The sequence below is a fragment of the Gouania willdenowi genome, chromosome 21 (assembly GCF_900634775.1).
Source record: "Gouania willdenowi chromosome 21, fGouWil2.1, whole genome shotgun sequence".
Classification (NCBI taxonomy): domain Eukaryota; kingdom Metazoa; phylum Chordata; class Actinopteri; order Blenniiformes; family Gobiesocidae; genus Gouania; species Gouania willdenowi.
In genome coordinates, this window is record NC_041064.1 from 22650763 (window position 1) to 22662868 (window position 12106).

Genomic DNA, 12106 nt, shown 5'->3' on the forward strand with positions numbered 1-12106 from the left:
TATAAGATTTTTTTGCATTCAAATAACTTTATTGTTACCGTTTTGAAATATGTGATTGCATATGTTATGTTATTTTTATGGGTTTTGAAGAAGAAAAATCACAATTTTCACTTTTTTCATTTAAGGTTACATTTTTGACCCGTTTGATGGAAATGTTGTGATAGAGGCCCTGAAATTTTTCTATTCAAAGTAGGGTGTAACTGAAAACGTTTGGGAACCACTGCACTACTTCATACCCAGATTGGTTTTCAGCAGAAAAAAGTGGATTTGGGGTTTAGTTACTCTTTAATTAAGAATAAAAGGACTTATTTGATCACTACTTCAACTAAATTGCTGATGCACAGCTGTAGAGGCCTACAGGGGCTTTTCTAGTGATGGTATTTATGATATTTATTTAGCTCTTTGAAGTACACACTGTAAATCTGTTGATGCAGTTGTTTTGCAAAGTTATTTCACAGCGTGAGGCTTGAACCTGGTTATCCAGCTTTGAAAGACAAACTGTGCTCTATTAGGGCTGCTCAATTAATCGAAATTTGATTACGATTTCGATTATTATACCCAACGATTACAAAAATAACATAATTGAGAAAAAACGATTATTTTAATTTTTTTTACATATGTTTTATTCGCTAAATAAACAAACATACTATTTTGGACATCTACAAATAATGAAGCTTGGCACACATTAATACTAACTTTGAGTTGTTCCATCCATGCAACATGCAAGCTCCTCCCCTCTGCCCCGCCCCCTCAAAGCCAAAGCTAGCCTGCAGGCCAACACGAGGAAAGTTGTTGCTCGTGGTCTTGAAACATGGCAGGAGAAACGCAGCAAAAATGCTCTGTAAGCAAGTGGCAGGTCAAATTCTCTGATATGGGAACCCTTTGGATTTGATGATGAAAACCTAGAGCAAAGACACATCATGTGCATTTAATATTAATCATTGTGTGTACATGTGTGTTTCGTGCAAAAGTGCATATTCTTGATTGTAGTGTTTGAAGGATTTTATTTATGTTTAAACAATTTATTTTATGCTTTTTTGTCCAAAAAATAAATAATAATCGTTTGAATAATCGTAATTTCAATTATGACTAAAATAATCATGATTATAAATTTATTTTATAATCGAGCAGCCCATAATTAGTGATGCAAACACAGAACCGTTTCAGAGAATTTGTATGAGGGAAAGAGCTAAGTCATATCTATGGATCCCAGGTTTTAAAACTGGTTTTAGAAAATGTGTTTTTAAAACGATTCACTTGCAACATCATCAGCTTTATCAAGCATCATTATTTACATAGGTTCACAGCTCAGCCATAATCTAATTGATCTTGTTGAAAAGTCTCACTGGAAGCAAGTAGTTTAGGCCTTCACAGTCAGACATTTTGTTGCCATAGAATGAACTTCCTTTTCAAGAGATGGCTTCAGTTTCACATTTGTCCGAGAGTAAGTTCAGCTTGTGAAGATCTCGCGCCAAGTCGATGGGAATTCAGAAAGGATCGGCCCACTCTGCTGTCATGTCACAGAACAAGAGCCGTAGGCAGTGCAGTAGGGAAATGCATCTGTTTTGACAGCACCAGATACATTCTTTTTGCCGTTAGCCACTGTGGGGGAAGAAGAAGAAGAAAATGACAAGAACATAACAAAAATGAAGGGGAGGGATGACAAAGGAGTTCTAGTCTGGTCCAATGCACTGATTCCTCAGCTGCAGGAGCCTGTGTGGTTCTGTGTGCTGCTCTCACCCTCACAGATGACAGAAGAAATCCACCCACTCGTCAATATTGTTCCCTTCGGCTATTGGCTCTACTCTCCTGTGGTCAGCAGTTTGATTAGAGGAGAAGTCAGACGCATAATGGTGGTACCCTGATGATGGAGCGCAGCCTGTCCCTGACTGAGTTACACATCGACTCCCACATTATGGCCCAGTTCTATTACAGCAAAAGTAGTTTGTTCGCAGTCAGTAGCGTTTTAGTGTTAAAAGCTGGAGAAAACTCAATAGAGCGGCACGCTCTGACGATGAGGTAATGAGTGATAGGTGAGGTCAAGGGCTAATGGAAGTTAGTCACACAATCCAATGAAAAATCGGATTGGGTAAGAGCTTGATTGCTTGACTCTCCCTTTGTGGCTTGGCCCTGTAATTACTCTTATCTCCAGCTTTTCCTCTTCATTTACAGTGCTTTTATGTGGTTGCATCATTGACATCCATCTAGGCAGAACTGAACTATAAATGGCTGCACGCTGCTGTTGTGTGTCCCAGTTTCAGCCTCTCTCCTGGAAATGGAAATAGCGACGGGGGCAAAAATATAGAACCATCCATGCTCACTCGTAGCTGCACCTGTGGGACTGTTTACCAGTGAAACAACAGTCACAGTGAGTTTTCTGGACTGTATGTGACTCTGTGAATTTTAAGCATGTGGCCATGTCGTTTATCTTGTCCTCGAGTCCCAATACTGTCCTTTTAATGAAAGCGGCTATACCTAGAAATGGCCTCATTTATAGCTCACAATGGCACTCTAATGTTCAGCTGTAAGCAGCTCCATTTCTCTGCAAGACCTTAATTAGAGCTTCTATTTTTGTACAAGTTGCAAAATCTCTGGTTTTGACATTATCTTCACCAGAAGTTTGAAAGTTGTGCTGTCAAAGGACCAATTTTCTTCCTCTGTTTCCAAAAACTCATTCCGTACTATAAAACATGTTTAACCTTTAAGGAAAGAGATATACTACAGATTGTATTGTAGAACTGCAATCAAATAAACTGGTCTTGTGAATCGGTTTTATAACATGCACCAAATGACGCAAATTTAAACAAAGTCTTTAAAGTTTTTTTAAATAATCACAGAACTTGACAAAATTGAGTTTTTGCAACAACAAGAGCAACTTGTCTTGAGGAACTGTTTACTGTTGAGTTATATAAACATGAATTTGACTGTATTTTGAGGGCTAAAAAGGCATCTGTTTCTATTTATATAACAATTATTCCAATGGGGCAGTTTTTAATGCGTTTCAGTGCATGTATTTCCCACATTTTTTGAGAGAAAAAAACAATAGAATCCTTACATTTTGTGATGACATGCCTGTTGTGATCATTTATTACACTATTGACATCAAGCAGGTGAGGTGATTTAGAAAAAAAAAAAATCTGTAATGCAAGCAAGAATCATCTAGATCTACTTCAATAAGACCTTTACTTTCTTTTGACCTCATTTGTTAAGAAGTTATTGTTGATTTCAAACGATAAGACTTTATTTTACTACAGCTAGCAAATATACTGTAGGTCAAAGATGGAATGAAAAATCATGTTAAAAAAAAGCACAGAATAAATACAGTAATGACTCTTTTCAAAAAAAAAAAGAAGACGGCAGTATTCGACTCCTGATAGTTGCGCAATGTAAATTTGTGGACTCAAATGGATTTTATTGAGATATCTGCTTTTATGTTGAATTTGATATTTTTTTAGAAAGTGTCTATTTGTACCGTTGCCGTACGGACAACCCCCGGTGCTATTGGTACGGTTATCGTAGTACACGTACGTAGCATCTTAGGGTTAAGTTACTGTATAACCCAATGTCGCAACAATTTTTAGGTTTAGGGTAAGGTTTAGTCTTAGTCACGTGACCTAAACTCACCAATGACTGACCTATCACATGACCTAAACAGGCCAAATAGGGGCGCTGCGTACAGATAGAATGTCGGTATATTGATAGGGCAACTGTACGGATAGCCACTGCCTTTTATTTTTATAGATAAATATAAAATGATAACATTTATTTTAAAGTTAGTAAAAAAAAAATCAATTGAATATGTACCTAAGATGGTTTACTTTTCACTCTTTTAATCTAAGTTTTATAAAAGAAAATAATTATTATAAAATTGGTCTTCCACTGTAGCTAACCGTCATTGGCTAACATACACCACTACCTGCCAGCGAACAAGTTAATAGGGAATTCATTCAACCCTTACTATATATATATATATATATATATATATGGTAATATATATATATATATATAGTAATATATATATATATATATATATATATATATCTTTCTGATTCATGTAAAACAGAGCAACAGTACACATTATTAAGAATCCATCCATCCATTTTCTGACCTGCTTGCTTTTTTTCAGGCTCCAAGGGGTCTGCTGGTGCCTCTCTCAAACAATTATTTGCAGGGTTTGTGTTTTGTTTAGCGTGTGTTGCAGTATTGTGTGAATTCAGTCATTACTATAATTTCCCTGCTGTTTTCCCATACTGTGAGATATAAGTTGAGGCATAAAGCAGCACCCTGCATACATATTGGCTGTCATCAGCTCACCTCCCTCTGAGTGCTGGTGCTGTGGGCTTGAAAATGAGGTTTCCTCTCAGAAGAAGAGGAGCTAAGTGATGGTTTGGAGTGAACGTGTGGGAAGAGGAAGTTCAGCCAGGCTGGTACTGCTGTCACCAGCTGGCCTGAGCCTTGAAGTACAAATGAGCGGAGGATGGAAAAAAAAAAGTGCATTTTTACTGAGGTTCTTTTCCCTTACATCACTGGCACCTAACTTTAAACACCTTAGATTTTTCAATGCATTTTGGCCACAAACACATGGAGACACTAAAAAGTGTTTTATCAAGGTTTGCTCACTTTTTAATGAACACAATGCACCTAAAAATGGGTTTTGTTTTAATAAGGAGATAAAATGATGTTTGATTTGAGACTTCGGAAATTGCTAAACCAATATCATTAAAATCTACTTGTACTGGGGTAGTGGTTACATGCCATTATGTGAAAACCCAATATACAGTACATGAAAGGACACATACACTATCCGGCCTTAATTTAACTTTTTATTCTCTAAATTAAGCTTATTGTTCAGCACAATATTAACCAGTTTATGTCCACATGAAAATAAAACAGCAAGAAATCACGTAGTTTCATCAGGGGTTTATTCTGATTGACTGAGAAAGATAAAACCTACAGACACCATCTGTCTGTCCTTTCCTCTGGACATGAATCTACTTTACCTTCCTCTCTTATTACTATTATTGTAAGTAAATGTTTGGCGATGATCAGTCAGACACACATTGAGAGCCATGCTTCTTTCAGACTCTTTCAAGGCAGCTGTGGCTTCAGATGTAGCTTCCCTCCATGGCTTCTTCATCGTCTTTGACAGATTCAAATGAAAACATTTTCACATTATTTAACAATATTTATATTAATCAAATAAATAAAAAATGAAATATAACATAGCTTAAAAGTTGACCAAAACAAAACCTAGAGTGTCACATCAGCAGTTTTATCTAAAACAGTTTCTCAGATCATCCCACGGTTCAAATACACAAATATATCAATGAGTCTGAGATGGTGCTGTTAACTACCCTAAAGGTGTAAAATCACATAAACTTACCAAATGCACAACGAAAGCACAGAATCACGATTTGATTGACGGACGTGTTGACAGAGTACTTCACAGGTTTAATACACACTGCCTGTTTTAAATACATTATTCTAGTGTTTCTAAAATGGGGTACGCAATGGCACTACACACACACACACACACACACACACACACACACACACACAGAGAGAAACAAAGTCTCTGTCTAAATGATAAAAACTGTAGAAATAAATCTACTCGGGAGCCAGTAAATTAGTGTTTTTCAACCTTGGGGTCAGGACCCCATTGTGGGGTAGCCTGGAGATTAATAAGTTTTTGAAATTTATAATATAATATAAATCTAGTTCAACTAAAATGCAGTAAAAAAAAAAAAAAATAAATAAATAAAAATATCTGAGCTCAAACATACGGAGCCCCTAAAGGGACACAGGTCATTTTTTATTTATTTTTTTTATTGCGTGCTCACGTAAAGGTTCCACGTGTGCACGTGATACTAATACGTGTTCGCGTAAGGGGCAAGGATTTTTTTTTTTTAATTTATTGCGTGCTCACGTAAAAGTTACACGCGAACACTTGATACCAGTACTGCGTAAGCGAGCACGTAAAGCTAATTGTTAACCTGAACTCTAACCCTAAGGCTGAAATAAAGCTTTACTAGATCCTCGAACATGATTAACTCCTTACGAGCAGAGCATGCAGCCTGATGACTGACGTTTATAAACACGCACGTAACGTGCTCCCTTAGAACAATTTTTTTTACGCGCTTACGCAATAAATAAAAAAAAAATATATCCGTGTCCCTTTAGGGGCTCAGTACAAACATGATCACAAACTAGATCTAGAAAAAAAAATGTTTTTGGAATCGCCAGGAATGCTTGATATAAATATCTTTTCACTTATTTACAAAATGAGTTTCTTTAAAATGCGTGTTATCTCTGAATTAATTCCATCATTATGATTTATTGTTTGAGAACCACTGTTCATATATGTCTCACCAGCCATCAACTCCACCTCATGTCACGGATGCACAAAGCCAGTGTCATCATGGTGTTTATGTTGAGGCCACAAAGCAGGCGTACTACTTTTTGACACATGAAATATGGATGTAATGCTGAAACAAATAAGAACAATTGGTTTTTACCAGAAATTCAAAATGCCCAGTTTACTGTAGAATAGCACATTGTCTGCTGAAATACTTGACGATCCCTGTGAAGCATGTTGCTGATGTTCACTTGTAACAAATGTGATGATAATTGCCACAAGTGAACACACACATGAATGTCTTTATCTCGATTATAAGTGATATTTGTACTAATGTAGACATTTTATTTCTACATTACTTTTTTAATGCCCTTCAATGGAAAAGCTAAACCCCCTAAATTGGATGCCTACACAATCACTGGAGCTTTTTAAAAAACGTATGGTTTGCGAAAATGCATTTAATAAGTCTTCAGCACAGTTCATAGGGAAAAATATGTTGCTTATTAGTATTATTTTTAATGACGCGCACATTATTTTTCAACCAGGGCCAACCTTTGTCTTTGACTAAAAGTGTGTGTTGATGGAGAATAGTAACATAGCCAGACATGCAGGGTACACGCTGTTATCCATAAACATGATCTGCTTGTTATTCGTGTCTCATCTCTCTTGTTTGAGTTTTTGTCAGCTGTGGCCTCTGATGTTCTCGGTCTGCTGTGTGCGAGAGGGAAACAACTGCCAGGGGACCCCTCGTCTTCACTCCTCTCCTCTCCCCATGTCCTCCGCCTCTCTGCCAACAAGTTTGGTGCTACTCTGTGTGAACCCGGCCATTTTTCCCCCGCAAACAATGTTGATGCTCAGTTCACCACTGACATTTCTGTGGCATTTCGGTACGCTCTGTGGCACAAATGTCTGGATTAGCTGTCAGGATGCTCGTCTCGCTTATTAGTCACACACCTAAGACTCAGCGGTAGCGGTGAAGGCAACATTTTAAACGTTGTCAACCGTGGATTGGAGACCTCCTTGATGGTGCCCAGCTCAGAAACCTTAATGGTGCAGTTTCATTAGACTTCACTGTGTTGTGGCAGTTTTTTTGGAGTGGTTATTATAGAAAGCAGAGGAGTCGTTCTGTTGATCACCAACCTGTTTTCAGTGAGTCGCAGTTATTTACATGCAGTGCTCAGGGGATCGTCTTCTGATCGAGAGTTTGAGGGTTCCATTCCAAGGCCATTCCATGTGTGGAAGTGTCTTTAAAGAGTAACTAAACTCCTGCTTTCTCCTGGTCTGCCTAGGAGAGAAATTCAAAAAATGCTTTGATGTTGGGCGGGGTTCCTGGAGCTGTTAAGACACGCCCAGTCTATACCATAAAATCTCCAATGAACTATATATGCTATGTTAACTTGCTACTCATTACTCAATATACCTCTCTATTCACTCTTCTCTCATTCCAATCTACTCACCAGATTTTAGAGCCCACAGGTGCTAGTTTTTATAAAAGCGGCGGGGCTAACGGTGCTTGTTTGTGACAAAAGTTAGTTCCAAAACGTCACATCTGTGAAGCAATAATTCACCCGTCGATCGAGTAAACACAAGACGTATAATCCACAAAAATGTTAGCTCCACGGCATCACAACCCTGGAAAGTGTCCCCAAGTCCGTGTGTGACATCACATCCTTCTGCATGTCTCTGCGTGCGCGATCTGCTCCCCTGATATACCGGTTACATCGCCAATTCACAATTACATTCATACATAGAAGGGAATACAGTTTCAATAATACAACATTGCTAACAAAATGATAATAATAAAATTAGTTAATATCCTCTGTGACCAGGTTCTGCAAAATAAATGACATTTTAAAGGTTTCGGTTCATGTGCTTCACACACATGTATAGACGTATGTGGTCTTTACAACTATTTGTGTTTGAGATTGTAGATAAAGATCCTTTTTTTTACTTGATCTTGTTTGTTTTTGGAAATTTAAAGAATAAGATTTTTCTTGAAAACCTACAAAATTTGACTGGACCCCTCATTTTTCTATTTGTTAGAGACTTAAGGTGGAAGTAATGGATTACATTTACTGACGTTACTGTAATTGAGTACATTTAATGTTAAATTCACCTCTGGTAGCCATTAGAAATGTAAAAAAAAAAAAAAAGATTATTCAATAAAAGATTTGATAACAATAAAAGAAATACCAAAAAAGACTGCAAGGTCCAGGAAATGAAATTATGTACCTCAGATCAGACAATGCACCAATCAGGGTACTACAACGCCTAAAGTCACACTTGCCCCTCAAACTGCAGGTGAGCAGGTTAACTTTGCATTTGGGAATGAGTTTCATTGGTTGATGGAAAAACACCCCATGACCATGTGGTGTTAAAGATGCAGGCCAACATGTTAGCTAGCAAAACCTCTGTAATGCAGGTCTAGGATGAGACATGAAGGCTTCTGATTAGTCCTTTCCATTCAGACTGAATGGAAGGTATTGGCCTTAGTTTTAGATTACAGATGCTACAGAGGTGTGATTCTTATTGACTACTCTCAGGATGGAAGGACCAGTTCACCCAGTTTAACAAAAAGTATATCTTAACAAGATTGCAGATTATTGCTATAAGTGATTGCCAATGTGCAATTTAAAGACCTGACTTTGAAAGTAAAAGGGGAAGAAAGAGGGAGGTGAGAGTGGATCCACCTTTGATCCTGTATGAGACTGTCATCATTGAGCCCAAGGTGCCTGCTCTACTTTTCGTGCTCTGTCTATTTTCAGATTTTCATTTGTATAGATGTCTGTAGACTAGAGTATCGGTTGAATACCGAGGAGTTAATGAGCTCTCATTTGCAGAATGAGCAGAGGGACGTCAGGCGCTCGGATGGAAGCCTGTGTTAATTCTCTTTTCAGTAGCATCAATCCGTCGTTCACTGCTGGGTTTCACATATGATATCCTGTATCATCACTTTCCAGCATAGCTTCTTTTTTTTTTTTTGCTTCTTATGAGGATGGAGAGAGAACAACTTGCAGCCTCAATTACTTTCTTGCCAACCATAACTGCCTCCTTTTCCCCCCCCCGAGGAGATCACACTGCTCCTGGCTTTTCACAATCTACTTCCCCTCATCACTGCCTCTCAGCGCGGCTCTTATACTGGCAGTCTTATGCTCATGCCAGTTTTGTATAAAGGTGCTCTAGTGTTACAACTTGAAATCTATTAAAGCAAATAAAATTACACAATGTAAGCGAGTGCAGAGATTCACAGGTACTTTCAATTTAAAGAATAAAGGTGAATAATAGTTTCCCAATTCAACAACAGATTAAGTAGTTGAAGTGAAATTAGTTATTAGAGTAAACTTTATTTATTTCGACCGAACGAATGAAAAAATGGATGAAAACGAATAAACAAATCTCTATGAAATAAAGTCAATTTCAGTATAAAAGGGATCGTAAGAAGCCTATGCTTGTCGAGTACTGCCCCCATTCTTCACCACTAACAACGGCTAAATCCCATGAAATAAACTAATTGATAATACAAATAAATACCCCCATCGAGCTATTCAGAAGAACAGAACATAAACAAACAAAATGGACAGACGCCATCAATACCTGTGAGATTTACATTCTTCTTCATTTCTGTACTTTTCAAAGATAGATCTTTTGTACATTTTTTAACTGCATTATATTCATACTTAGTTTAACTGTTTCATCAAGATCATTCCACAAAACCACCCCTCAAATGGAAATACACATACTTTTTTCAATTAGTCCAAGCATACTATTGTTTCAAGTTTAGTTTCCCCCTAAAGTTATAACGCCTCCGTCTGTCTGTGAACACTTTTTGTATGTTTACAGGTAGCAGTTTAATTTTTACTTTATTCATTATCTGTGCAGTCTTAAATTGTACCAGATCCCCAAACTTTAAGGTGTTTAATTTTATTAAGAGTATATTGGTGTGTTCATAATATCCTACATTGTGTACTATACAGATACTCCATGTCTCTGCCTCATGGTTAACTCTTCCTCTGTGCTGTTGCAGGTTTGGGAAAAACCAAGAGGAAGACGAGTGCCCGTGACACCTCTCCAACGCCAAGCTCCGACACAGAGTACCCGTCAAATGGCAGCGGGGGTGGAGGTGGGGGCGGAGGAGCAGCGGAGAGAATCTACGACCTCAACATCCCTGCTGTGGTGAAATTTGCCTACACAGCAGAGAGGGAAGATGAGCTGACTCTAGTCAAGGGATCAAGAGTGATGGTGATGGAGAAGTGCAGTGACGGCTGGTGGCGAGGCAGCCAGTCGGGCCGCGTCGGCTGGTTTCCATCCAACTACGTGCAGGAGGAGCTGCCAGGAGCCGACGACAGAGGGGAAGGAGATTCATCGCAGGGAACTCTGCTGGCTAACGGGCGTGCAGGAGGTCGTGGCGCGGTGCTTCACCTGGTTCAGACGCTGTACCCGTTCAGCTCTGTGACGGAAGAGGAGCTGAACTTTGAGAAAGGGGAAGTAATGGAGGTGGTGGAGAAGCCGGAGAATGACCCAGAGTGGTGGAGGTGTCAGAACTCCCGTGGCATGATTGGCTTGGTCCCTAAAAACTATGTGATGGTGCTAGACGAGCGGCCCAGCCTTCCCCCCGCCATATCGGCCCCGCCGCAGAGCCGCTTCGTGGCTCCGGCACACTCTGGGAGGTTTGCTGGGAGGGATTGGTACTACGGAAACATCACCCGACACCAGGCCGAAAACATACTCAACGAGAAAGGGGACGAAGGGGACTTCCTCATACGAGACAGCGAGTCATCGGTGAGTCAGTGAGGTGGCGTCATGGAGGACGAGGGAAACAAACTGTTTTAGAACATTGTAAAGTAAACAGGAGACTTCTCTTTAAAGAGGAACTAAGTCCCTGCTTTCTCCTGACCTGTCACTTGGAGGCAAATTCAAAAAATGCTTTGATTATGGGCGGGGCTCCTGGAGCAGTTAAGGCACGCCAAGTCTATACTATAAAATCTCCGATGAACAATCTATGCTATGCTAACTAGCTACTCATTACTCAATATAGCTCTCTATTCACTCTTCTATCAATCCAACACTCTACTCACCACAGACTGTCGAGCCCACAGGTGCTCATTTTCATAAAAGAGGCGGGGCTAACGGTGCTTGTTTGTGATGCAAAATGCTCCCAAATGCAACATGATCTTGTTCTCGTTCTCAGCCAATAGCAAAAATCAATTGTAATAGCTGGGTTTCAACCCATAGAGGGCAGTCAAGCTGACATTTTACAGTAAAATATTCCAAATTGAAATACTTTGACTAAAATGTTGAGAGTTGGACCAGGATCAATAATCAGCACTTCTTCATACCCAAATACATTTGTATTCAGCAGAAAAAAGTGGTTATGGGGTTTAGTTACTCTTTAAGATTTGAAAGGAGACATTATGGATGGCAAACAGAATTGAAACTTTGGTAACACTTTACTTGGTGTTATACATAAGGCTGACATTACGCTGCCATTATTATGACATGACACCTGTCATTAGCATGAATAAGGTGTCATTAAGTGTCGTTGGTTACCCTAACCCTCCATTACCCTAACCTTAACAATAACTAACCTTACCTAACCCCACAAGATCCCTCCACCTAACCCAAGAAACGCCAACATCGGTCCAAAGGTGTCATAATTTAGCGAACAACATCTCAGCCTACATGACACCTTATTCATACTAATGATAGATAATGACAGCCTTATGTATAAAACTTATTTATGCATGAAATGTG

General features: G+C 39.0%; 1 protein-coding gene across 2 annotated transcripts in view; it reads left to right on the forward strand.

Moving 5' to 3' along the window:
- Window positions 1-12106, forward strand: part of nck2a (NCK adaptor protein 2a) — a 67569-nt gene that overhangs the window by 53760 nt on the left and 1703 nt on the right. Inside the window, exons 1-3 of one of the 2 annotated variants that reach the window (XM_028436730.1) lie at window positions 2358-2368; window positions 7031-7152; window positions 10380-11134. In XM_028436730.1, coding sequence (XP_028292531.1) covers window positions 7053-7152; window positions 10380-11134 — 855 coding nt within the window. In that variant the 5' untranslated portion in view covers window positions 2358-2368; window positions 7031-7052. Of the gene's footprint in view, window positions 1-2357; window positions 2369-7030; window positions 7153-10379; window positions 11135-12106 lie in introns of those variants that run through there. The other variant, XM_028436729.1, reaches the window with a different exon arrangement.